The 27,981-nt window shown below is 39.4% G+C and overlaps 2 protein-coding genes and 2 long non-coding RNA genes across 4 annotated transcripts; 1 reads left to right on the forward strand and 3 right to left on the reverse strand.

Annotated features, from left to right (window-relative positions):
• Nucleotides 1-1,148: 1,148 nt before the first annotated feature.
• LOC120546852 lies at nt 1,149-27,923 on the reverse strand. The gene is made up of 9 exons (XM_039782091.1): nt 27,839-27,923; nt 27,330-27,662; nt 26,898-27,203; nt 26,435-26,539; nt 26,022-26,084; nt 25,388-25,483; nt 1,996-2,027; nt 1,574-1,642; nt 1,149-1,429 (listed from the first exon to the last, which is right to left on the reverse strand). Exons 1-9 carry the CDS (start codon nt 27,897-27,899, stop codon nt 1,301-1,303), a joined length of 1,194 nt encoding a protein of 397 aa, XP_039638025.1. The 5' UTR covers nt 27,900-27,923; the 3' UTR covers nt 1,149-1,300.
• Nucleotides 13,100-18,818, forward strand: LOC120546865. Its single transcript, XR_005636968.1, has 3 exons — nt 13,100-13,269; nt 13,527-13,610; nt 18,735-18,818. It is a non-coding gene; the product is annotated as an uncharacterized LOC120546865 (long non-coding RNA).
• LOC120546864 lies at nt 16,041-16,919 on the reverse strand. Its single transcript, XR_005636967.1, has 3 exons — nt 16,905-16,919; nt 16,778-16,806; nt 16,041-16,459 (listed from the first exon to the last, which is right to left on the reverse strand). It is a non-coding gene; the product is annotated as an uncharacterized LOC120546864 (long non-coding RNA).
• Nucleotides 17,501-19,111, reverse strand: LOC120546854. The gene is made up of 5 exons (XM_039782093.1): nt 18,971-19,111; nt 18,463-18,798; nt 18,027-18,332; nt 17,804-17,866; nt 17,501-17,641 (listed from the first exon to the last, which is right to left on the reverse strand). The coding sequence occupies exons 1-5, from the start codon at nt 19,029-19,031 to the stop codon at nt 17,550-17,552; spliced, it is 858 nt and encodes a 285-aa protein (XP_039638027.1). The 5' UTR covers nt 19,032-19,111; the 3' UTR covers nt 17,501-17,549.
• Nucleotides 27,924-27,981: the final 58 nt, after the last annotated feature.

A 27,981-nucleotide genomic window follows, 5' to 3' on the forward strand; every position in this document is an offset into this window, starting at 1 on the left:
ATGCTGCTTTTGTTTTGCTTTGTTTGGTTGTGATATTGTAAAATGTATATACATTTTTTACGTTTTATTATTGAAGGATTATTGATTGGCTATTGATAATTGTGACGTTAATAAATTCGATTATACTTAATTAGCAGTTGCTGGTGATTATTTGTGTATTTGTTGTGATAACTGCTGGTCGAACGGGTCACGCTCGAAATCACCCCTTCCTTTAATTCCTTTTAAAGGATTTTTTTACAGAAATGAGACTGTTCCACAGTTTGATTATTGGTCCCTGACAAGCAGGGTGGTGCCCCGTTTTGATTGTTTGTCGATTTGATACAGTTATTAATAACCATATTCATAACTTTATTAATATTGATAAAACATCTTTTGATAATTTGCCAATGATCAAATCTGTACCCTACGTGAATCCAACAGCAAACATCTGGTCCATGCCACATGGGAATCACAAGACACCGCTATTTTACAACAAAGCCTACATCTTCATCCTTGTACAAAAAAGGGCAAAAAACAAGCAAAAATTACGACATTAATATTTGAGACAACACATTCCATATGAACTGTAAACTGACAAAAAAGGTACATGCTACATGATTAAAAACAACTTTTATCTCATTTTCCAGGCTATCTCCAAGTATACTTGAGCTAAAATCCTCATATGCAAATGTTTGTTTGTTTATTTTTATTGTCCCCGTGGGGAAATTAGGTTGCAGCAGAAATCACATAAGGCATTTTAACGACATTAATCCAAAAGATAAAAAAAAATAAAAATAAAAAAAAAATAGCCAGCTCAATATTTGTGCATCATCCATATTTAAAAAATCAAAAGAGAACAAAAGAAGAATCAATATCTGTTTTTAACATACTAAAGTTATGTGCAGTTTCCAGGAAAAAGGACAATACAAATTAAAATGGATTTAATTTTGTAAATCAGTCAATCAGCACATTGATCAAACCTGCTTTTCTTCTTCCAGACTGACAAACCGTCCAGTTCCAACAGAAAATGGTAAAATACAGAGATCTCAACTGGGCTAATAACCTTTTTAGATGAATTATATACACATAACACAACATAATTCTCATACCATATTTATATATTATCTTAAATGTAAGCTGTTTAGGTTTAGTTCATACATCATCAGCCCCATTGCTCTTATTGAGAAATGCCTCGGTCATAGTTATAGCGAAATGTGCACACATCTCTTGACCACTAATCATTTGTTTATCATATTTTTCTTCCATATCAAGTAACCAAAAATATCTGTAATGATACGAGCTGTAACTACACTGTGCTGTCTTATTTGTTGGGTTTGTTGACGGTGGCGTAGAGGTTGCTGAGATCAGCAGAGGCTGCAGCAGAGGAAGAGGGAGCTTTCACGGTGCTGTAGGTCACTGCATCATCTTCATCATCATCTCCACCCCGAGCCTACGAAACAAAAGACAAGACGTAAATTACACATTAGGAAACGACAGAATAATGCAACATTATGATATCCAGCGCCTCATAAACACAACACAATGCTCAATAATGACACAGCATCATCATCACAGTAACCAATCAGCAGCTGACCTGGGCTCTCCTGTTGGTCTTCTTGGTGTAGCTGATGGAGGCGTAGGAAACACCATCTTCAGGATCAGCCTGCACAGAGGAGACAACATAAAGGCTGCTCAGTAACATGTGGGGACTTCATTGGGTTCTATTGTGGTGTCGTCCAGCTGCATCATCAGACTCCTCCACGTCTTCTCTCGCAGAAGGAAGTCAGACTCACCGAGTGGCTCACAGAGATACATTTTAAAAAGCTGATCTATAAACCAGGGAGTGTAACTTTGTACTGGGTGTGGTGTGTGATCTGGTTTCTGGAGTCACTGCAGTGTTTAATCTCAGTATCTGAAATGAACAAAGTCTATGAAGGATGTTTGGATTTTGATGACACCGTCAGAGACGAGCTGACAAACTGTACAGACATTTGATTATTGAGCCGCAAAACTCACCATGTTTTCAACCTCCGTCTGTGTTTTGTTCCCTGAAGAGACAAAAGAGAGTCGTCTTTAGAATATTGCAATCCGTCCTCACCCAGTAAACGACCGTATAGGTCGATTGTTCAAGTAGCTCTTACAGTACGTCTCATATTCATGTTTTGATTGGGTCAAACAAACACAGGACTCTCACTCATGAGACCGGCATATGTGTCCCCGTGTGAATCCAAAATTCAACTGTCACTTTTTAAAATTAACCGACTTTTACGGAGCTTAGGGCGTTCTTACACCTATAGTTTGTTCGCTTTGGTCCAAATCAGGTGATGAGTTTGTAAAGTTGGAATGATTTTCCCTGGGTTCGCTTTTGTTTTACACCTGGAAAAATCCAAGCGTACCAAAATGCATCATTCCAAATCACGCAAGAACGTTCACTCCTCTTATTGGTCAGATGTGTCTAGGGCGGGAGCAAGAAAGTTAATAAAGGAAGAAGGTCCTGTGTTCTGGACTAGTTCATATTTCTTGCATCTTCATGGTCAAACCAGCTCATTTCATTTAAATAATCAGACATTGTTTCCCTAGCAACGTTACTACGTCTGCTCTGGTCACCGAGACTTCGCTATGCTCTGACGGCGTCTGTCTCCAACTTTAGCTGCGGCTGGTTTGACCACGGAGATGCGAGTGACGGACGGTGAACTTGACCCGAATCTATTTCTGTGAGAGAAACACCGTAAGCCTGTTAAAAGAATTATGATTCTTTGATTTTTGTTAATCATTTCAACATTTTTATTCATACATGCTCACACTGTTCACTGAGCTGTGATATGGAAATGTGGTCAGAGGCCCATGTCGTTTTATTACCTCCGGTGACAAGAACTAGGCATTTCATAGACCGGACGTAAACACCATGTATGTGGACTGAATGTGAACTAATGTTTATGTCAAGGTCACCAGTGGGAGAAAAAAATACTGTTTTCTTATAGGACACAGAGGAGTGTTGCTTGAGGACTTTTGTCCAATGATAATAGAGCATTGTAGAGAGACTATTTCCCATAGGATAGGGAGACATTTGTTTTTGGCTGTTTTCCATCAATCAGAAAGGATTTCTTTTGTTCTGTGACTGTATAAAATCAGTGTGCACCAACTTCTCTGTGGGAGTTACTGGGGAAAACTGATCTGGTGATACCTTGACACTTTTTCTCTGGAACTTCCCTGTAATTAATTACACTAGTGCAGTGCCCGTTGACAATGTGCCTGTTTGGAACGGCCGATTACTTGGCCTGTGGTATTGGTGCTTATAGAATTCATCAAAACCAAATTGTACCCCAAAATGACTTACAGAAGGACCCCAAACCACTTAATATGCAGCTCCACTGTATAGGTTACAGTATAGGCTACTTCTACATCAGAGGAAGACATTGTACTACTGTATTTACCTGACAGAGAACGCTGCAGATTCAGAATGGAATCACAAAATATCACAATTTACAATGTGGAGTAATCAGACATTAGCCTCATGGACTCATGGCCCGTTATGAGAGCTAATCAGCACATATCTGGTTTCATCAACCACCAGAACCGGACCATGTGTGTGTGTGTGTGTGTGTGTGTGTGTGTGTGTGTGTGTGTGTGTGCGATTGCGTGTGCGTGTGTGTGTGTGTGCAGTGTTGTATAAAGTACTAGAAAGCAATACTCGAGTAAAAGTACAAGTATTGTACTAGAAAAAGACTTTGGTAGAAGTGAAAGTTACCTTTTAGAATATTACTTAAAGTAAAAGCGTTAAAATATATTGTAACTTAAACTTGTATCAAAAAGTAATTTTCGGATATTTAATGTACTTAAGTATTTGAAGTAAAAGTAAAAGTTTTTCTTTTTTTTTTTTAAAGCAAGCGGTTAGAACTTTTATTGTGAACTTTATTGTGGCTTTCTTATAGTAAAGCATAAAGCATATTCAGGGTTCCCATATCTTCTTAATCTCACTCATCAAATCAAAATCACATTCTTTTCTAGGACTTTTCAGGCACAATTATCAAACAGCATATTTTTAGAGCTGACATCAATGTACAGAAACATTTCTTGCAAATACGGCCACGCTGCCCTGCAAAGGCAAAAGACCTTAACTCGCTAGAGTGTGAAAAGTTTCTGTTTTGTCCAGACAAAAGTATTATAGGTAGGACTCCCAAAATTTGACAACTATGCTATAATGAAGAAATGTTTGTATGCAAAAAATCTTGAGCTCAAAATTGACCTTTGACCCTTGTTTGGCAGTTACTGTACTCTGCCTTTGTATCATGTGCCAAAAACAAGCAGTCCTGCAAAGGCAAAAGGCAGTAACTGACATATAATCGACAATATTTGCTTGCTGTTCACCACATACATCCATTATAAGAACACCTAACCAAGGTCTAGTCATCATGGTATTTGTTTTAAATTATATAGAAGACCTTTGGTTGTTCCTATTTAGTGCTATAATGATCAGGATAGTGTGGCAATACTAACACAGTAGAACAGTATGACAGATAAGTTACTTTGCAGTACAGTATACAATATGAATAAATACAAGAAATATTTTCTCAATAAAGATAATTTAATTATAATTGAATACAAAGGTATATTTATTGTTTAACAATAAATATATTATGTTTAACACTTTTGCAAGGCACTGTATCCGTGTCATATTCTCATTAGGTGCTGAGCCCCCCTAAAGGTCTGATCCTAGAATCGCCCCTGGTTAAGGGCCACCAAACTGCACAAAATGCACAGTCAACAAACTCAACTTGGATTACTACTTTTTAATTCTGAGATAACATTTAGGTTAGCCTACTTTTTTGTACGGACGTTAGCGATAACTAGCTTAGTGCTATTATGGATTTGTGTAAGATTTGACATGAACACCTGCAAGAAGGAAATATGGCTCAAACACATATGGATTGTTGTGGATACAGCAGATGACGTGCATTACTATGGATTATATCTTCCGTGGATTATATCGGATTGCATGGAAAGGTAGGATGCCTGTGTATTTAATAATTAGTTTCGGCATCTGATGTGAAGGCTGCGCCAAGTGAGGAGGTGTGTCGCATGCCGTTAAGCGCTACGTGACACAGATTAAATTTAGCTAGCTCCAGGCTGTCGCTGACACTGACAGATCTGAACCATCGGCACTTTATTTTAAAGATGTGTCGCGTGTATGTTACGTGGTTTGGTGACAATTAAAAGCGGCAAACTTTGACAGTATGCCGAGGCCAGAGTACAGTAACATCACGGCGGTACAGTAACATCCAGGGTGGGAAATTAGCACCCGCCAATGGCGGGTATTTTTTCAAAGTGGCGGGTGACTTTGCCTTGTTTACCAGCCACAGTGGCGGGTGAATTGTAAAACATTTCTTGTAACGGATTGGACAGTTTTTGTCAAAGAATGCTGTTGTTAAGTAACAATGCACAATGCTTATATGAGTCGCGTTACGTTACCGCTAATGAGTCCCCAAAATGTCCAGATTTTGCTGCTTCATAATAAAAACATTCAAATACCAACATAACGGAGGACCTTTATTGTGAAGAACTTACAGGAAATGAAACCGTTCACAGCCGGGGCTTTGACCACGCATAGTCGAGTAGCTGGTTTTCAGTAGTCCGTGAGTCCGTGAGTCCGTGACACATGTAGCTAGCTAGCTGAGCTGAGGTAGGCTACAGATGAAAGGAAAATTATCTGTTTATCTAATTATTAATTTATCTAATTATCTGGCAACATATCCCCGGTGTTAAGAGGCCCGCCGCGGAGTCAGCAGTAGCTATGACTGTACAAACGGTTGAGAGCGAAGTAAAGAAAAAGAGAAGGTACTTCTCGAACAAGTGGCGCATTGACAAACGTACAGCGAAAGACCATGCAAAACATTTCAGACCGTCCTGCCAACCTGTAGACATTTTAATGTCAATGTAGACTAACGATGTTTAAGGAGCTGCTGCCGTTTTAATCCTGTCGGCTCTCTGCTGCTCAGTTCTACCCCGCGACTGACGACACACACACACACACACACGATGCAGGAAAAACCGGAGATGAGACGTACAGGATGACTTAAACTGAGGACAGCTACACTTGTTATTGTAAGATCAATGATAAGTTTAAGTCCAATAAGTCCTTTATCAAACCGTATGAATGTGTGTCTCAGGCCAGGATAGGAAATTAACTAACAATGTAAAGATCAACAAGCTACTGCCACATAATAAATACATTTATATTAATAAAATATGTATTAATAATAAGTAATTTAATAAAGCAATTAAAAGTATGCTAGTGCACTTTCTTTTATAAATTTGAATTCCGGAAAAAGTGGCTGGTAAAAATGTAAATGGCTGGTAAAATTGGGCATCCACCAGCCACTTTGAAGTTAAAAAGTTAATTTCCCACCCTGGTAACATCTCTCTTGATGCCTGGCTAAACAAAGTCAGAACACCTTAACTCAACCTCAGCGTGCCGAAACAAAGGCAAAGAGCCGTAACAGCTGTTACGGCGTTCTGCTGTGGTTTCCCATATGGTTTTGGATGTTACGGTTGTCATAGCCCTTTATTTTCTCGTTAAAACAATCAAATTGACTCAACGATATTTATTCACATGATAAAGGAGGTCTCCAATACCCCAAAAGTGACATTAACTCATTTTTGCCCAAATATGATGTTACGTGCTGCTGCCTTGTATAGGGCAGCACGGTTGTATGACGTATCTTCACCACTACCCTGTTCACGAAAGTTCACCGCTATCGTCGGGTGGTCGGTCTCACGATAACGGAGGTCCTCCAGTAGGTGCTCGTGCTTCAATGGTGGTTTCAGTTGTGCGTCCTCCTCCTCCTTTAGCAACAAACAAACGCTGAAAATACGCGGGCTGCGGTGCGTCGCGTAATGCAATCTAGGAGCAGTGATTCGCCAAACCTCCCTTATTGCAGTCGCACACATTTCTTCTAATTTTATTTTTTAGTAACGAGTAACGAAGATGCTTAGTGGAAATATAACGGAGTAAAAGTATACATTTTATCTAGGAAATGTAAAAGTGAAAGTTGACATAAATTTAAATAGCGAAGTAAAGTACAGATACGTGAAATTTCTACTTAAGTACAGTAATGAAGTATTTACACTCCGTTAGGGCCGTTACAGAGTCAACGCATCGGTACGCATACGCGTCTGCAAGGCTACGCATCGCTACGCTTTGGCCGCCATTATGCGTCGATGCGTAGCCAAATGTGTCGTCCCAGTTTTTGATACGCGACGCTCCGATGCACACAATACTATGCGTTGTCGGTGGGGGCGACACTGCAAGTATTGTACATTAAAAATATTGAATCAACATATCTGTGCAATTTTGTCAAACATAGGACTACTGAGTCACATTCTTCGGTATGTATCAATGTTGTGTCTATGCTGTGTGCCCTCCTCAACAGGCGAGAGAGAGACCCAAATGTATCTATATATTTTTAAAACCTGCTAAACCATGTTTAAGCGACCTTTTATCAATGTATTGGTCAGTGCTACCCAATCGTAGCATACTGTACTGGTGGGGAAACACGCCAGCATCTGATAAAAAGAAGTCAGCCAGCCAGCTGCTCCCTGACCATAGGTATATATCTATGCTCCCTGACAAGAGCCACTCTCCGGGAGGGTCTGGCTCTGCCGACCGAACACCGTGGAGCACTCTGCTGCCCCCTGTTGCGTGGGCGGTGTATTGCATTTCACGCATCGCCCGTGACGCTTGGGTCTACTTGCGTCCGCTATTTAGACTATGAAAGGGAGCGCGTCGCTCGCGTTGCTTGTTCGCGTTGCTCGCGTTGACTCTGTAACGGCCCTTACATTACAACACTGTGTGTGTGTGCGCGCACAGAGAGAGAGAGAGAGAGAGAGAGAGAGAGAGAGAGAGAGAGAGAAAGAGAGATGGTTTTGTCTCGTGTCGGATCATTTACGAATTTAACACTTAAGCAGATGTGTTCATTTCCATACAGGTTTAGTGGCTTGACGGTTAACGGTGAAGTAGGGGATTTGGGTATTTTGCCGACTTAATTAACCCGACCCAGGGTGAGTCTGATGAAAACGGTTGTGGTCTGCAGTTCAACTCTGAGATTTTCTCGCATCGCACAGCTCTGAAGGAATAATCTCCGAGATAACGTTATGTTCTGCCAGCTCACAGCAATTTAATACAATAGCAGGAAAAGAGTCGAGAGTCGAGGAGGAGTGGCCAGCGGCTGGGAGCGGCAAAAGCCAATGTGTGCTTCTTTTAACGATTATATTTAACGATATCTTTTGCATTTCTAATCCAAACAATGTCAAACTTGGCACTGGTCGTACGTGCGCCGTAAGACACCTGTCAAGTTTGAAATCCATCGGACTAACGGTTCCAGAGATATACACATTACACCCACATACACACCACACACACACACACACACACACACACACATTCCTGCCAAATTTTATAGATATATAAGATAAACTTTTGCAATATATCACTTTAACCATCTCTGTGTTCTCTGTGCTTTGTGTTCGTATGCGAGTATCTATGGAGAGATCAGTTAATATCTATAACATTTTGGAGGTCCCACCGAGATTCTCAACCTGAAAGCTGCTCTTCTGATGCGTTGGCTTGCGACGAGACTAGCCGGACAAATTCCAGGCTCTGGGAAAACCTCTGACTCCTCGTTTGATCGAAGGTTTTGTTCCTGAGACGGCCAGGAGGTTGGCTCAGAGGAACTGACATCAGTAAATTTTTGATCAAATATTTAATTGAAATTGGCAAGTTGTTTAAAAAAAAAAAAAAAAAAAAACATATTGCTTTTTCTTTTTTGTTCTATCTTTAAATTTTTGTAACACATTTGAATGGACGATTTATGGTGCACTGAGACTGGTGACATCCAATAGATGTCTGCCCTGCAGGGCGCACCGAAGGCGGTATCCTTCATCTAAACAAAAAAAGAAAACAATAACTGCAGTTTGCTGTTCTGCCACATCCCAGATTACAAAGCACACCTGAGTACAGGAGCCATTAGCTCAGACTTGTGGAGTATATATAGTTATATAGTTGGTGCGGTTCGAGGTCGGATCATGTTCTCACAACAAACAAACCTCTCCAGAGTTCAATTTGAAGCGTCCTGAGACCACCTCATCAAGCAGGTCTCTGCACGCTTGTTTGGTCCGCGTTTGGTGCACACCCGAGTTCAACTGCTGCTCTCTCACCTGCCGAAACGTACCGCAACAGCAGGGCAAACGAACTCTAGTGCGATTCAACCGAACTAAATGAGTCAGGAGTGAAAGCGCCCTTAGTCTGTGACACAATGATGTCAGATGTCAAGTTATGTCCTCCCTTTAGTAGTTTTACGTGACTCATTTTAAGCCAATCCCTGATGTTTTACTTAGCTAAAGTATTTTGTTGCCTAAACTTAACTAGTTTCCTTTAACAATGTGTGCCACATGTTTAAAACTGTGCCTGTTACACTGAACAGAACAGTCACGTGATTAAACTTCCATCGCGGATGTGTTTAAGCGGCCAGCATACGGCAGTAAACAGAACGGTCATATATGTCATTTTGGGAGTCATTGACAATCAAAATATACTGTTGTTTAGGTATGAGGATGTGGTGCAATGTTCTCACCTTTAGCTCTCCTCCATCTGAGGACAGCCACAGTGATGATTATGAGAGCTGCAACAGACACAACAATCAGCCACCACCACCTCCACCAACCTGGAAAGAGAATAAAAAACTATTAAAGCATGTTTGAACTGGAAGACAGAGAGTTTTAAGAGAAAGACACGTAGTATATTTGAGTTACTACTGTGTAGTTTAAAAGTATCAAGTATCATTGATTGCTGTCGTGGTTGTTACTGATTCTGTGATTTATTCAAATGTTCTTGTTGCTTTAGCGGTTTGTGTTTCACCTGAACAAATGAAATAACACTGTTCAGTTTCTGCTTTAAACTACAATGAAAGATCAGTATTGCCTTTTGAGAAAGAGAGTTAATCCAACAAATGTTTTATTTCCTTTTTAAAAAAAATATTAAACAATAAAAACCTGTGCCATTAAAAAATATTACAGAATTAAAAAAAAGAAAAAAGTAAAATAAATATGGTTGGGAGAGAGAAAGAGACCAAGAGAAATGTGTCATCAAATGTGTCTACGATCTGCTGTAACTAAATAAGAATAATCATTTCTCTTAAAACTTTAAAGTCATCAAATGAACATGTTTTGGGGGGTTTTAGTTATTTTGAAATGCAAATTAGTTCTTACCTTTTGATGTGCTCATTGTCTCTGATGTTGGTGATATTATAGTCGTTGTTGCATCAGCAGATTAATTAATGCTGTCTGAGTTCTTCAAAATAAGTCAATAATCATTTTCTAAATCACTTTCTGTGTTCTGCTTTAAACCACAATGAAAGGTCAGTTTTGTCTTTTTAGAAAGTGAGTTAATCAAACAACATTTTTTCTTTTCTGTTTTTGCCATGAAAATATTGAACAATAAAAACCTGTTCCATAAAGAAAATATATTAGGATGAAATCAAAACAATAAGTTTGGGAGAGAGAGAGACTGACAGAGAGAGCGAGATTCTAGAGAAAGCCGTACTGTAAAATCTATGAGTTACTACCTTGTAGTTTGGTTGAAGGATCACTGATTGCTGTGGTGGTTGGTACTGATTCTGGGCTTTTATCAGAAGTTCTTGTTGTCCCAGTAGTTGCGGTTATTGCTAAAATATCTAAATGTCTACCATCTTCTCTAACTAAAGGAGGAATAATTTGAAACATCAAAGTCATCAAATAAACTTATGATCTTATACAGTTTAGTTCTTACCTTTGATGTGCGCCATTGTCCCTGATGTTGGTGATATTGTAGTCGCGTGCGTTGTTGCATCAGCAGCTTAATTAATACAATAACAAAATGCAACAAACTATACATTTAGAAACAAGTGTAACCATCTGACATCATGACATAATGATGAAATATTAAAACCTCAGATCTACACTAATATTTAGTGTAATTATCCACAAAGTGATTTTAAACAGCTCATCATATTCTCACCTGGTTTCTCTCTTGAGGAATGAGGAGGGATGAAGGAAACAGCTGCACTTCTTCAGTGTAACCATCTGTCACTTCACACTTCAATAAATTAGACCTTGGTTTGGAAATTAAACCAGGATCCACAGAATCCACAGGATCCTGCCATTTCACAGTGGTGTAGCGGTCACTCTGTAATGTCTCAATGTTTGGGTGATCTTTAGCGCTGCTTTACCCCTCATACCGCCACTGCACTTCACTGTGTTTACTCGTTACATGATATCGACACAGAGCAGTTTAACGTCACTATATCATCGTTCTTCTCTTCAGTCACTGGTGAAGATGGAGATATTGAGAGAGGAAAGAACAACAAGAGTTAAATTACCTTCATCACTGTAATCATTAATATTGTAATGTGTCACTATATTGTTCTTGTTAGAAAACATGATGTAAATACTCACTGGTAACAACACAGAGATGAACCAGAGAGTCTTGACCTTGATGTTGTTCTGCTTTGTTGTACGCTGACAGTAGTAACTACCAACATCCTCCTCTGTGACACTTCTTTACAACCTTTAGCGAAAACAGTTCCTCTCTAACACTCAGTCTGTCTGATTTGGCTTTGGCGTTTACACCAATCTGACCAAGTCTAACCAGCTCTACTACGGGCTTCTAATAAATAACTGACAGTCCATTCGTACCGTCACAGTTATTCTGATCATCTCTCACATTTTCACAGGACAAAGTGACTTCATCTCCATCTCTGACAGTGGAGGAGAGCAGAAACTGTCTGTTTGCTGCTGTTGAGAAGATGAGAGAGAAATATAAGAGTTCACTAAACTCACCATGTTAATGACAAACAACAGATTTGTCTTAGTTTAATAACATTTAGGAAGTAAAGCATCTTTAACAAGAATGATGAAGTTAATTGTTGCAATGTGCCTTCCATATATATATATATGATATAAGTCTTCTTACCTGTAAAGTGAAGCAGCGGTATCAGAAATAAAGACATTTTGATCCATTTGAACTCTTCCATCGTGCTTCTCTGTGTCTCTGCTTCTTCTCTCTCTCGTTCTGATGCTCGGAACTCTTTCTAAAATAGTGCTTTAGTCGAGATGCTGCATCTACTTCCTGTAATTAGGATGATATCACTTCCCTCAATGAATTTTAGGGTTAGGGGTAGGCTGTTTGAATTCCTTATAGACGTCAACAGCAAAACGTTTTTTTTTCAATTTTCCTTTTCCATATAACATAGTTTTCTCTCATAGTTAAATGTTTCTGTGTTCATTGATCCAATCTAACGCTGCAACAAACAAACTGTATTAATCTCATGTTGAGTCTGGTGTTCACACTGTGTCCAGTCCCAGGGTGTATTTGTGACACTGACGTATTTCACACCTGAAAGAAGAAGATGACTGAGGAAGTTGAGTGTGTGAAGATTGTTGGTTAAGATAAATGTTTGTGGGTGCCCGGATAGCTCAGTTGGTAGAGCGGGTGCCCATATATAGAGGTTTACTCCTCGACACAGTGGGCCGGGTTTCGGCTCCGACCTGCGGCATGTCATTCCCCCCTCTCTCTTCCCTTTCATGTCATCAGACAAAGGAAAAGAAAAAATCATCTTTAAAAAATAAAAAAAATGAAAAGAAAAGTGTTTGCAGTAATGCAACTTGTTTTCATCAGATGGTGTTTATTAGAAACCAGACAGGATTCATGGTGATGTTTGACAGCACACATGAACACACAGGTGAAGAGTCAAACTCCTCCCCCAGCAGGATTTCACTCTTGATGTCTGTGGTGTAATATGGTGATACTGTAGCAGCTGATAGAACACACAGAAGATGAGGTTTTACTGTCTGACACCTGTTGGCTCCTCATTGTATCTTTGCAGTTTGTTTCTGAGAACTGAAGGAGGAGTGTTTAGGTGAGGATGTGGGTAACACCAGCAGCAGAGCTCTGCAGGTTTTACCCTCTAATGAGGACCAGATAAACATCAGAAACACACAGTCAGTTCCACTCTTATTTATTAGGACAAAGAGACACTTATTGAGTTGTGTTGAAAACTACTTGAACCCCTGGAAGGTTTGGGCTCACTGAGACTAGTTTCAACAAACGGTTAAAACACTGATGAGAGTCCTGACTGAACTGAGTGAGGCGACTGGGACAGGAGAAAAAGTCAGAGGACATCTGGTGGACAGGAAGAGAATGGCAGTGAACTGGTTTGAGGAAGTGTGAATGTCCACCGTCGCGTTCCCGTCTAAAGGGTAAAAACGCACTATGCAAGTGTATGTGTGTGTGCCGCGTGCCGTGTGTGTGTGCTGCATGTGTGTGTGTGTGTGTGTGTGCCGTGTGGCTGTGCCGCGCGCGCGTGTTTGTGTGTGTGTGTGTGTGTGTGTGTGTGTGTGCCTAGTGTGTGCAGCGTGTGTGTCTGTGTGTGTCTGTATTGTTTGGAGCAATAACTCCACCTCTTCGTCTGTCTAGACAAAATTGTCAGCTTTAGTTGTTCGCTTCTCCCTACTAGGGAGAGGAGAGGGAGAGAAGAAGAAGGAAGGTGCCCGGACTTGGTGTTGTGTGTCAGTGCTTCACACTACCACCTAGCTGCCTGGTGTGTATACTACATCGAGTTGCACGCACATTTGCGTCACCATATGCACGCAGATTTCCCCCCCAGAACACTCGTCGAAACGCGGAATAAAAAGTGAGAAGGCAACGCCACTTTTGCATTTTCTCTTCAGATCGTTTCCGTCTAAACATAGCCTGAAAAGAAATGTGTGTATCAGAACTTTGTTTTTCTTGTTTCCAACCATATGATTTATCTTCAGATTTATCTTGTGACTCGTTGGAGCTGCCCGGCCTCTAGCTTGGGAACCACTGTATATAAAGTAGTTAAAAGTAGCTCAACCTCAACAATGAAATGTTACTTATGTGTTGATGCATCAGTATTAAAGGGATACTTCACCGATTTAGCATTCAGCTTTGTATCAGTAGAAACCCGATAGTATTTCTGAATGACCGTGCCTCCCTCCCTCATGTCCCCCTGAGACGAGAGATTTCTGCATTTGGGGCCTGGAAAAAATCTTCCGATGACGTAAAATGACGATTTTTGCGTCATTGGAAGATTTTTGGGCCAGAGGCAAAGGACTACAGCCAGTAGTAGGATCTACTTCCGTATGTTTTCAACACGCCCACAGGGGGTTGGACTGCCGAGTCTGGCCGAGGTATTCCGAATGAAAACGACTGTCAGCCATCTTGAATCTTCACTAAACAGGCTCTCGGTTTACAGCAGAAAACATTTACAACAATTATCTGCATTCAAACTACCTGACGTGTGTACCACCGGGATACATCGGTACAGATCGGAGAATATGGAGGAAACGTTATTACAGACGCAATACTCGGCACACTAGGTGAGCTTCGCTTGCACGGAGACCAGCGGTGTCGCTCAATGCCGCTAGCCGGCTAGGGGACATCCTCATCGGCTAGGTGGAAAGCTAACGCTAGCTGTCCACCTGTCCCAGCCATCCTGCTTGCAAGTGTCTGCTCATTAAACAACAAGCTGGACTACATCCTCCTTCAACGAAAATCCCAACGTGAGTTCAGTGACTGCTGTGTTTTTGTTGTTGTGGAAACATGCCTGAACAACAGTGTACCGGAACCGGGACTATCCAGCTATTGGAGGTGGGCTGTGTTAAACGGACTGGTGTAGAAATAAAATCCAACTAGCTACTGCTAACTGCTGGTGGAGCTTGTGACTGTTAAATGCCGACCATTCGACATTCCACGCTAATTCACGGCTGTGTTTATACTCTGTGTTTAGCTACACCAATGCTAGTATGCGTCAGCTGAACTTTACGGATCCTGCTTGCAAGTGTCCGCTCATTTAGACCAAACAAACTACATCCAACTTCAACGAAACTCCCAACGTGTGAGTTCAGAGACTGCCGTGTTTTTGTTGTTGTGGAAACCTGCCTGAATAGTGTACCGGACTGTCCAGCTACCAGGCCTGCTAGCCCTCCGCTAGAGATGCTCTGTCGCCAGGTAAAAGAGGTGGGCTGTGTTAACACCGAGTGGTGCAGAAATGTGGTGATTTGTATCCATTTAACTGCTAACTGCTGGTGGAGTTTGTGACTGTTAAATGCCGACCATTCTACATTACACATTAATCACGGCTGTGTTTATGCCTCGGTGTTTACAGCCCACCAAGCGTAATGCTAGTATGCGTGCTGAACTTTACGGAGCCTATAAAGTGTGTGTACTAAATGTAGCCTGTTTTGTATATCGTTTTTATATAATGTTGTTTTTATATATGTTAAATGTGTAACACCACTTGAGTCACGGATGAAACGTTGTTTCGTTATATGGTTGAAATGACAATAAAACACGCTTGAGTTGAGTTGAATGCCTCTGTCGGTCTGTCGCGCGTAGTCGTGGCTTGGGAGTGGACTCAAAGCAACGAAGCAGGTGCATTCTGGGATTTGGTGTTTTTCATCCATATAAGACCAAAACACATTTTCTGGCTTTTCTCGGCCTAGAAGGCACCAATTTCAATTTTTTTTTCACATTTCTACTACATAAGTGACCCAATTTAAAGATATATTCAGCTTTCCAGCGGTGAAATATTCCTTTAAGGATTCACTTTCCATTATGACTCTGTTAGTACATGAAGGAATCACAGAACACAGAGTAGAATGAAGTGGTGAACATTTCTTTATTTGCTGATTATATTGTTATCAGATAGAATAAACAGAAGACTGTTACTGACTCCATTACAACACACACACACACACACACACATATAGACACACACACAGACAACAACATATAATACACACATATACACACACACTGACACACAATAACACACACACATACACATACACACAAATAAACATACACACACACTAAACAAAAAAAAAAAAAAAAAAAAAACAAAAAAAAAAAAAAACAAAAAAAAAAAAAAAAAAAAAAAAAAACAAAAAAACACACACACACACACACACACACACACACACAAACAAAAAAACACACACACACACACACAAAGCATTGCTAAATGAAAATTTAAATGAGTTCTTCTGCACACAGAGACATCAAACTGAGCTCAAGCTGCTGGAGCTTCAACAACCAGCAGTACATCTTAAAATCAGCTCTGAAATCTGCAGCTGGAAGACTATTTCAGGAAGTTAACAAGAGTTAAATGAAGTTCAAATCCAGCTGCTGTTCTCAACTGGCTGGAGATGAGAAAAGCTTTTTACAATGATGCAGGAAAATACATCAGACTAAAATAAAATAAGCCTTGATGATTCTTTTAGTTATTTCCAGTCTTGAACTAGTCCAGTAAAAGGTGACGAGTTGATCAGTGGAGTCTGATGGAGGCAGAAGTGTTGGTCAAACTCCATCAGGAGATCTGATGTTTTCATAGTTCACTGTATCATCATCTACATCATAACGCACCTGGGAAAAACAACACAACACAATCAAAGACACACTTTCCAATCCCAATCCCACTTCTCTGATCTGTAGGCGTCCACCGCCCCACATTTAGCTCAGGGAAATAAGAAATAACTTAAAGACAACAAGTATATTTCATTACACTCATTAGGAAGACGCTTTTGTTACAATTACTGAATTCAAGACCAAAAGTAACACTTCACACGTCCACTTCACCTGTTTATTGTTTCCTGTCTTCTTCTAACTAAATGTACAGTTTAAAATGAAGAGTGTAAAGCATCAACTGTAAAAACATTTAATTATTTAGTTGTAAAAACTCACAGCGATTTCCTCCGTCTGTGTTTTCTTCTCTGAAAAGACAAGAGAAAGAGAGGACTTCAGTTTCCACAGTGAAAATCAGCTTCATCAAAACTTGTTGTTTCTAAGTTTGATCTGTGAATGTTCTCACCTTTAGCTCTCGTCCCACATGTTGACCGCCACAACAATTATTATGAGAGCTGCTAAACCCACGGCCACAAAGAGGATCCTCCCCCAACCTGGAGAGAGAAGGACTACATCAGAGATATATTTTAGTTGGAGCTTTCAGACTTAAAAGAGGAGACAGAGATATATTGGAGTTTAAAAAATAAACTTAATTTACATTCAGTTATATTAAAGTGTCTAAATGTTCCACTATTTCAATGCAAATATGCAATGTTATTTTATTCTGAAAAACAGATTCCATCATTTTAAAAGAGAAAAAGCAGATTAAACCAGATCTTATTAAAAGTATCCATGTCTTTGGTTTCAGAGAAAGACTTGTACTCCAGCTTTATTCATGCTGTCACTGAGTTCTTCAAAAGAAATCAATAATCATTTTCTAAATCACTTCCTGTGTTCTGCTTTAAACCACAATGAAAGGTCATTTTTGTCTTTTTAGAACGTGAATTAGTCAAACTAAAAAATTTTCTTGTCTTTTTTTTCCATGAAAATATTAAACAATAAAAGCCTGTTCCATTAAAGGATATCATAGAATGAAATCAAAACAATAATTTTGGGAGAGAGAGAGACTGACAGAGAGAGCGAGATTCTAGAGAAAGACGTACTGTAAAATCTATGAGTTACTACCTTGTAGTTTGGTTGAAGGATCACTGATTGCTGTGGTGGTTGGTACTGATTCTGGGCTTTTATCAGAAGTTCTTGTTGCTACAAATTTTGATGAAATAACACTGTTCAGTGATAAAATATCTAAATGTCTACCATCGACTGTAACTAAAGGAGGAATAATGATTTTAAACTTCAAAGTCATTGAATAAACATGTTTTGGATGGTTTTAGTCATTTTGATCTGATACAGTTTAGTTCTTACCTTTCGATGTGCTCATTGTCTCTGATGTTGCTGATATTGTAGTCGTTGTTGTTGCATCAGCAGCTTAATTAATACAATAGCAAAATGCAACAAACTACATTTAGAAATAAGCTTAACCATCTGACATCATGACACAATTATGAAATATTAAAACCTCAGATCTACACTAATATTTAGTGTAATTATCCACAAAGTGATTTTAAACAGCTCATCATATTCTCACCTGGTTTCTCTCTTGAGGAATGAGGAGGGATGAAGGGAAACAGCTGCACTTCTTCAGTGTAACCATCTGTCACTTCACACTTCAATAAGTTAGACCTTGGTTTGTAAATTAAACCAGGATCCACAGAATCCACAGGATCCTGCCATTTCACAGTGGTGTAGCAGTCACTCTGTAATGTCTCAATGTTTGGGTGATCTTTAGCCACGTCTTTACCCTCATACAGCCACTTCACTGTGTGTTTACATCGTTCATATGTCGACACAGAGCAGTTTAACGTCACTATATCATCGTTCTTCTCTTCAGTCACTGGTGAAGATGGAGATATTGAGAGAGAAAGACAACAAGAGTTAAATTACCTTCATCACTGTAATCATAAATATTGTAATGTTTCAATATATTATTCTAACAAGACAGAAAACATGATGTAAATACTCACTGGTAACAACAGAGAGATAAACCTGAGAGTCTTGACCTTGATGTTGTTCTGTTTTGTTGTACTGCTGACAGTAGTAACTACCAACATCCTCATCTGTGACATTCTTTATAACCAGAGAACAGTTCTCTCTAACACTCAGTCTGTCTGATTTAGTTTTGGAGTTTGCACCAATCTGACCAAGTCTAACCAGCTCTACTGCTGTGTTTCTTAAATAACTGAAAGTCCATGTCGTACCGTCACAGTTATTCTGATCATCTCTTACATTTTCACAGGACAAAGTGACTTCATCTCCATCTCTGACAGTGGAGGAGAGCAGAAACTGTCTGTTTGCTGCTGCTGAGAAGATGAGAGAGAAATATAAGAGTTCACTAAACTCACCATGTTAATGACAAACAACAGATTTGTCTTAGTTTAATAACATTTAGCAAGTAAAGCATCTTTAATAAGAATGATGAAGTTAATTGTTGCAATGTGCCTTCCTTTATATATATGATATAAGTCTTCTTACCTGTAAAGTGAAGCAGCGGTATCAGAAATAAAGACATTTTGATCCATTTGAACTCTTCCATCGTGCTTCTCTGTGTCTCTGCTTCTTCTCTCTCTCGTTCTGATGCTCAGAACTGTTTCTAAAATAGTGCTTTAGTCGAGAGATGCTGCACCTACTTCCTGTAATTAGGATGATGTCACTTCCTCATAATGACATTTAGGGTTAGGGGTAGGCTGTTTGAATTCCTTATAGACGCCAAACAGCAAAAAGTTTGTCACTTTTGCATTTTTTAAAGGTAGTTTTCTTTCCTAGGAAAGTTAAATGTTTCTGCGTTCATTGATCCAATCTAACGCTGCAACAAACAAACTGTATTAATCTCATGTTGAGTCTGGTGTTCACACGGTGTCCAGTCCCAGGGTGGATTTGTGACACTGACGTATTTCACACCTAAAAGAAGAAGAAGACGACTGAGGAAGTTGAGCATGTGAAGATTGTTGGTTAAGATAAATGTTTGCAGTAATGCAGCTTGTTTATCTAAAATGTTATTTTGTTTTCCAAAATGTCTTAAAATTTGTTTTCCAAATGTAAATTTGTTTTCAAAATGTAAATTTGTTTTCTAAAATGTTATTTTGTTTTTCCAAAATGTAAATTTGTTTTCTAAAATGTTATTTTGTTTTCCAAAATGTAAATTTGTTTTCCAAAATGTTATTTTGTTTTTCCAAAATGTAAATTTGTTTTCCAAAATGTCTTAAATTTGTTTCAAAATGTAAAAGTGTTTTCATTCTTTGTAATGTTGCATTGCACTTCCGGCCACCATTACTATTGTGGTGTCGTCAGCTGCATCACATCAGACCCTCCGTCTTCTCTAGCAGAAGGAAGTCAGACTCACAGTGAAACACAGAGATACATTTTAAAAGCTGATCTATAAACCAGGGGAGTGTAACTTTTTGTACTGGGTGTGGTGTGTGATCTGGTTTCTTGAGTCAATGCAGTGTTTAAGCTCAGTATCTGACATTAACAAAGTCTGAAGGATGTTTGGATTTTGATGGCCCGTCAGGAAACGAGCTGACAAACTGTACAGACATTTGATTATTGAGCCACAAACTTCACCATGTTTTCAACCTCGATCTGTGTTCCTGAAGACAAAAGAGTAGATCTTTAGAATATTGCATTCCATCCGCACCCCAGAAAGCGCACCGCATCGGTCGATAGTAAGTAGCTCTTACAGTACGTCTCATATTCATGTTTTGATTTGGGTCAAACAAACACAGGACTCTCACTCATGAGACCGGCATTGTGTCCCCGCGTGAATCCAAAAATCAACTGTCACTTTTAAAATTAACCGACTTTTACGGAGCTTAGTCGCGTTTTCACACCTATAGTTTGTTTGCTTTGGTCCAAATCAGGTGATGAGTTTGTAAAGTTGGAGTAGATTTTTCACTGGGTCGGCTTTCGGTTTCACACCTGGAAAAATCCAAGCTGCACCAAAATGCATCATTCGAATCACGAAGAACGTTTCACCTCTTATTGGTCAGATGTGTCTGTGGGCGGAGCAAGAAAGTTAATAAAGGTAGAAGGTCCTAGTAGCGTATTTCTTGAATCTCCATGGTCAAAACCAGCTCATTTCATTTTAATAATCAGACATTGTTTCCGAGCGACGTTACTACGTCTGCTCTGGTCACCGAGACTTCACTATGCTCTGGACGGCTTCGTCTCAATTTTAGCGTAGCGCTGGTTTGACCACCGGAGATGCGAAAGACGGACGGTGAACTTGACCCGAAGTCTATTTCTGTGAGAGTAACACTGCAAGCCTGTTAAAGGAATTATGATTCTTTGAGTTTTGTTAATCATTTGAACATTTTTATTTATGCATCGTGTTCAAAAATACTCACATTGTTCACTGAGCTGTGATATGGAAATGCAGTCAGAGGCCCATGTCGTTTTATTACCTCCGGTGACAAGAACTAGGCATTTAAGGCAGACTGGACGTAAACACCATGTATGTGGACTGAATGTGAACTAATGTTTATGTCAAGGTCACCAGTGGGAGAAAAAAATACTGTTTTCTTATAGGACACAGAGGGAGTGTTGCTTGAGGACTTTTGTCCAATGATAATAGAGCATTGTAGAGACTATTTCCCATAGGATAGGGAGACATTTGTTTTGGCTGTTTTCCATCAACCAGAAAGGATTTCTTTGTTCCAGTGACCGTATAAAATCAATGTGCACCAACTTCTCTGTGGGAGTTACTGGGGAAAACTGATCTGGTGATACCTTGACACATTTTTCTGGGAACTTCCCTGTAATTAATTACACTACTGCAGTGCCCGTTGACAATGTGCCTGTTTGGAACGGCCGATTATTGGCCTGTGGTATTGTTGCTTATAGAATTCATCAAAACCAAATTGTACCCCAAAATGACTTACAGAAGGACCCCAAACCACTTAATATGCAGCTCCACTGTATAGCCTACTACTGACTTACACTGTAGGCCCTACTTCTACATCAGAGGAAGACATTGTATTACTGTATTTACCTGACAGAGAACGCTGCAGATTCAGAATGGAATCACAAAATATCACAATTAACAATGTGGAGTAATCAGACATTAGCCTCATGGACTCATGGCCCGTTATGAGAGCTAATCAGCACATATCTGGTTTCATCAATCACCAGAACCGGACCATGTGTGTGTGTGTGTGTGTGTGTGTGTGTGTTTGGCGTGTGTGTGTGTGTTTTGTGCAGTGTTGTATAAAAGTACTAGAAAGCAATACATTCGGTAAAAGTACAAGTATCGTACTAGAAAAAGACTTTGGTAGAAGTGAAAGTTACCTTTTAGAATATTACTTAAGTAAAAGTCTTAAAGTATCTGATATATACTGTACTTAAGTATCAAAGTAATTTTCTGATATTTAATGTACTTAAGTATTTGAAGTAAAAGGTTTTTTTCAAAATTGACCCTTTGACCCTTGTTTGTCAGTTACTGTACTCTGCCTTTGTATCATGTGCCAAAAACAAGCAGTCCTGCAAAGGCAAAAGGCAGTAACTGATATATAATCGATGTTTGCTTGCTGTTCACCATACTTACATCCATTATAAGAACACCTAACCAAGGTCTAGTCATCATGGTATTTGTTTTAAATTATATAGAAGACCTTTGGTTGTTCCTATTTAGTGCTATAACGATCAGGATAGTGTGGCAATACTAACACAGTAGAACAGTATGACAGATAAGTTACTTTGCAGTACAGTATACAATATGAATAAATACAAGAAATATTTTCTCAATAAAGATAATTTAATTATAATTGAATACAAAGGTATATTTATTGTTTAACAATAAATATATTATGTTTAACACTTTTGCAAGGAACTGTATCCGTGTCATATTCTCATTAGGTGCTGAGCCCCCCTAAAGGTCTGATCCTAGAATCGCCCCTGGTTAAGGGCCAGCAAACTGCGCAAAATGCACAGTCAACAAACTCAACTTGGATTACTACTTTTTAATTCTGAGATAACATTTAGGTCAGCCTACTTTTTTGTACGGACGTTAGCGATAACTAGCTTAGTGCTATTATGGATTTGTGTAAGATTTGACATGAACACCTGCAAGAAGGAAGTATGGCTCAAACACATATGGATTGTTGTGGATACAGCAGATGACGTGCATTACTATGGATTATATCTTCCGTGGATTATATCGGATTGCATGGAAAGGTAGGATGCCTGTGTATTTAATAATTCGTTTTCGGCATCTGATGTGAGGCTGCGCCAAGTGAGGAGGTGTGTCAGCATCACCGTTAGCGCTACGTGACACAGATTAAATTTAGCTAGCTCCAGGCTGTCGCTGACACTGACAGATCTGAACCATCGGCACTTTATTTTAAAGATGTGTCGCGTGTATGTTACGTGGTTTGGTGACAATTAAAAGCGGCAAACTTTGACAGTATGCCGAGGCCAGAGTACAGTAACATCACGGTGGCACAGTAACATCTCTCTTGATGCCTGGCTAAACAAAGTCAGAACACCTTAACTCAACCTCAGCGTGCCGAAACAAAGGCAAAGAGCCGTAACAGCTGTTACGGCGTTCTGCTGTGGTTTCCCATATGGTTTTGGATGTTACGGTTGTCATAGCCCTTTATTTTCTCGTTAAAACAATCAAATTGACTCACGATATTTTTTCACATGATAAAGGAGGTCTCCAATACCCCAAAAGTGACATTAACTCATTTTTGTCCCGAAATATGATGTTACGGCGTTTTGCCTTTGTAGGGCAGCACGGGTGTATGACGTATCTTCACCACTACCCTGTTCACCAAGTTCACCGCTATCGTCAGGGTGGTCGTCTACAATAACGGGAGGTCCTCCAGTAGGTGCTCGTGCTTCCATGGCGGTTTCAGTTGCGCGTCCTCCTCCTCCTTTAGCAACAAACAAGCGCTGAAATAGAGCGCGCGGCAGTGATTCGCCAAACCTCCCTTATTGCAGTCGCACACATTTCTCCTAGTAAAAGTATACATTTTATCTAGGAAATGTAGTGGTGTAAAACTGAAAGTTGACATAAATTTAAATAGCGAAGTAAAGTACAGATACGTGAAATTTCTACTTAAGTACAGTAACGAAGTATTTGTACTCCGTTACATTACAACACTGTGTGTTTGTGTGTGTGTGTGTGTGCGCGCGCAGAGAGAGAGAGAGAGAGAGAGAGAGAGACGATTTTGTCTCGGTGTCGGATCAATTACGAATTTAACACTTAAGCAGAGGTGTTCATTTCCATTCAGGTTTAGTGGCTTGGCCGGTTAACGTGAAGTAGGGCATTTGGGTATTTTGCCGACTTAATTAACCCGACCCAGGGTGGGTCTGATGAAAACTGATGTGTCTGCCCAGTTCAACTCTGAGATTTTCCGCATCGCTGCGCTCTGAAGGAATAATCTCTGAGATAACGTTATGTTCTGCCAGCTCACAGCAATTTAATACAATAGCAGGAAAAGAGTTCGAAGTCGGAGGAGTGGCCAGCGGCTGGAGCGGCAAAAGCCAATGGTGCTTCTTTTAACGATTTATATTTAACGATATCTTTTGCATTTCTAATCCAAACAATGTCAAAGTTGGCACTGCACTTACTTTCGTGCCGTAGCAAGACACCTGTCAAGTTTGTTATCCATCCGGACTAACGGTTCGAGACATCCCATTACACCCACACACACACACACACACACACACACACACACACACACACACACAGCAAGACATTCCTGCAATTTATAGATAGATAAGATAAACTTTTGCAATATATCACTTTAACCATCTCTGTGTTCTCTGTGCTTTGTGTTCGACATGTGAGTATCTATGGAGAGATCAGTTAATATCTATAACATTTTGGAGGTCCCACCGAGATTCTCAACCTGAAAGCTGCTCTTCTGATGGCGTTGGCTTTTGTAATACGGCGAGACTAGCCGGACAAATTCCAGACTCTGGGAAACCTCTGACTCCTTGTTTGATCGAAGGTTTGTTGTTCCTGAGACGCCAGGAGGCCTTCGCTCAGAGGAACTGACATCAGTAAGTTTTTGATCAAATATTTAATTGAAATTGGCAAGTTGTTTAAAAAACAACAAAAAAAACATATTGCTTTTTTCTTTTAAGTTCTATCTTTAAATTTTTGCAACACATTTGTGGAAGGAGATTTATGGTGCACTGAGACTGGTGACATCCAATAGATGTCTGCCCTGCAAGGGCACGAAGGCGGTATCCTTCATCTAAAGAAACAAAAAACACAACTCTGCAGTTTGCTGTTCTGCGCATCCCAGATTACAAAGCACACCTGAGTACAGGAGCCATTAGCTCAGACTTGTGGAGTATATATAGTTATATAGTTGGTGCGGTTCGGAGGCGGATCATGTTCTCACAACAAACAAACCTCTCCAGAGTTCAATTGAAAGCGTCCTGAGACCACCTCATCAAGCAGGTCTCTGCACGCTTGTTTGGTCCGCGTTTGGTGCACACCCGAGTTCAACTGCTGCTCTCTCACCTGCCCAAATGAACCGCAACAGCGGGGCAAACGAACTCTAGTGCGATTCAACCGAACTAAATGAGTCAGGAGTGAAAGCGCCCTTAGTCTGTGACACAATGATGTCAGATGTCAAGTTATGTCCTCCCTTTAGTAGTTTTACGTGACTCATTTTAAGCCAATCCCTGATGTTTTACTTAGCTAAAGTATTTTGTTGCCTAAACCTAACTAGTTTCCTTTAACAATGTGTGCCACATGTTTAAAACTGTGCCTGTTACACTGAACAGAACAGTCACGTGATTAAACTTCCATCGCGGATGTATTTAAGCGGCCAGCATACGGCAGTAAACAGAACGGTCATATATGTCATTTTGGGAGTCATTGACAATCAAAATATACTGTTGTTTAGGTATGAGGATGTGGTGCAATGTTCTCACCTTTAGCTCTCCTCCATCTGAGGACAGCCACAGTGATGATTATGAGAGCTGCAACAGCCACAGACACAACGATCAGCCACCACCACCTCCACCAATCTGGAAAGAGAATAAAAAACTATTAAAGCATGTTTGGACTGGAAGACAGAGAGTTTTAAGAGAAAGACACGTAGTATATTTGAGTTACTACCGTGTAGTTTGTAAGTATCAAGTATCATTGATTGCTGTCGTGGTTGTTACTGATTCTGTGATTTATTCAAATGTTCTTGTTGCTTTAGCGGTTTGTGTTTCACCTGAACAAATGAAATAACACTGTTCAGTTTCTGCTTTAAACTACAATGAAAGGTTAGTTTTGCCTTTCCAGAAAGTGAGTTAATCCAACAAATATTTTATTTCCTTTTTATCTATAAAAATATTAAACAATAAAAACCTGTGGCATTAAAAAATATTATAAAAATATATTATATAAAAAAAAGGAAAATAAATATGGTTGGGAGAGAGAAATGTGTCATCACATGTGTCTACCATCTGCTGTAACTAAATAAGAATATTCATTTCTCTTAAAACTCTAAAGGCATCAAATAAACATGTTTTGGGGGGTTTTAGTCATTTTGATCTGATACAGTTTAATTCTTACCTTCTGATGTGCTCATTGTCTCTGATGTTGGTGATATTGTAGTCCTCGTTGTTGCATCAGCAGCTTAATTAATACAATAACAAAATGCAACAAACTGTACATTTAGAAATAAGCTTAACCATCTGACATCATGACACATTGATGACATATTAAAACCTCAGATCATGCTGTCACTGAGTTCTTCAAAATAAGTCCACAATGAAAAGGTCAGTTTTGTCTTTTTAGAAAGTGAGTTAATCAAACAACATTTTTTCTTTTCTGTTTTTGCCATGAAAATATTAAACAATAAAAACTTGTTCCATAAAAAAAATATCATAGGATGAAATCAAAACAATAAGTTTGGGAGAGAGAGAGACTGACAGAGAGAGCGAGATTCTAGAGAAAGCCGTACTGTAAAATCTATGAGTTACTACCTTGTAGTTTGGTTGAAGGATCACTGATTGCTGTGGTGGTTGGTACTGATTCTGGGCTTTTATCAGAAGTTCTTGTTGTCTCAGAAGTTGCGGTTATTGCTTTACCTGGACAAATTAAATAACACTGTTCAGTGATAAAATATCTAAATGTCTACCATCTTCTCTAACTAAAGGAGGAATAATTTAAAACATCAAAGTCATCAAATAAACTTATGATCTTATACAGTTTAGTTCTTAGCTTTTAATGTTCTCATTGTCCCTGATGTTGGTGATATTGTAGTTGTCGTCGTTGCATCAGCAGCTTAATTAATACAATAATAACATGCAACAAACTGTACTTTTAGAAATAAGCTTAACCATCTGACATCATGACACAATGATGAAATATTAAAACCTCAGATCTACACTAATATTTAGTGTAATTATCCACAAAGTGATTTTAAACAGCTCATCATATTCTCACCTGGTTTCTCTCTTGAGGAATGAGGAGGGATGAAGGGAAACAGCTGCACTTCTTCAGTGTAACCATCTGTCACTTCACACTTCAATAAGTTAGACCTTGGTTTGTGAATTAAACCAGGATCCACAGAATCCACAGGATCCTGCCATTTCACAGTGGTGTAGCAGCCCCTCTGTAATGTCTCAATGTTTGGGTGATCTTTAGCCACGTCTTTACCCTCATACGGCCACTTCACTGTGTGTTTACATCGTTCATATGTCGACACAGAGCAGTTTAACGTCACTATATCATCGTTCTTCTCTTCAGTCACTGGTGAAGATGGAGATATTGAGAGAGAAAGACAACAAGAGTTAAATTACCTTCATCACTGTAATCATAAATATTGTAATGTGTCAGTATATTGTTCTTGTTAGAAAACATGATGTAAATACTCACTGGTAACAACAGAGAGATAAACCTGAGAGTCTTGACCTTGATGTTGTTCTGCTTTGTTGTACTGCTGACAGTAGTAACGACCAACATCCTCCTCTGTGACATTCTTTATAACCAGAGAACAGTTCTCTCTAACACTCAGTCTGTCTGATTTAGTTTTGGCGTCTACACCAATCTGACCAAGTCTAACCAGCTCTACTGTTCTGTTACTTAAATAACTGAAAGTCCATGTTGTACCGTCACAGTTATTCTGATCATCTCTCACATTTTCACAGGACAAAGTGACTTCATCTCCATCTCTGACAGTGGAGGAGAGCAGAAACTGTCTGTTTGCTGCTGTTGAGAAGATGAGAGAGAAATATAAGAGTTCACTAAACTCACCATGTTAATGATAAACAACAGATTTGTCTTAGTTTAATAATATTTAGGAAGTAAAGCATCTTTAACAAGAATGATGAAGTTAATTGTTGCAATTTGCCTTCCTTTTATATATCTGATATAAGTCTTCTTACCTGTAAAGTGAAGCAGCGGTATCAGAAATAAAGACATTTTGACCCATTTGAACTCTTCCATCGTGCTTCTCTGTGTCTCTGCTTCTTCTTCTCTCTCTCGTTCTGATGCTCAGAACTGTTTCTAAAATAGTGCTTTAGTCGAG

Source organism: Perca fluviatilis, chromosome 18 (genome assembly GCF_010015445.1).
Source record: "Perca fluviatilis chromosome 18, GENO_Pfluv_1.0, whole genome shotgun sequence".
NCBI classification, from domain to species: Eukaryota; Metazoa; Chordata; class Actinopteri; order Perciformes; family Percidae; genus Perca; species Perca fluviatilis.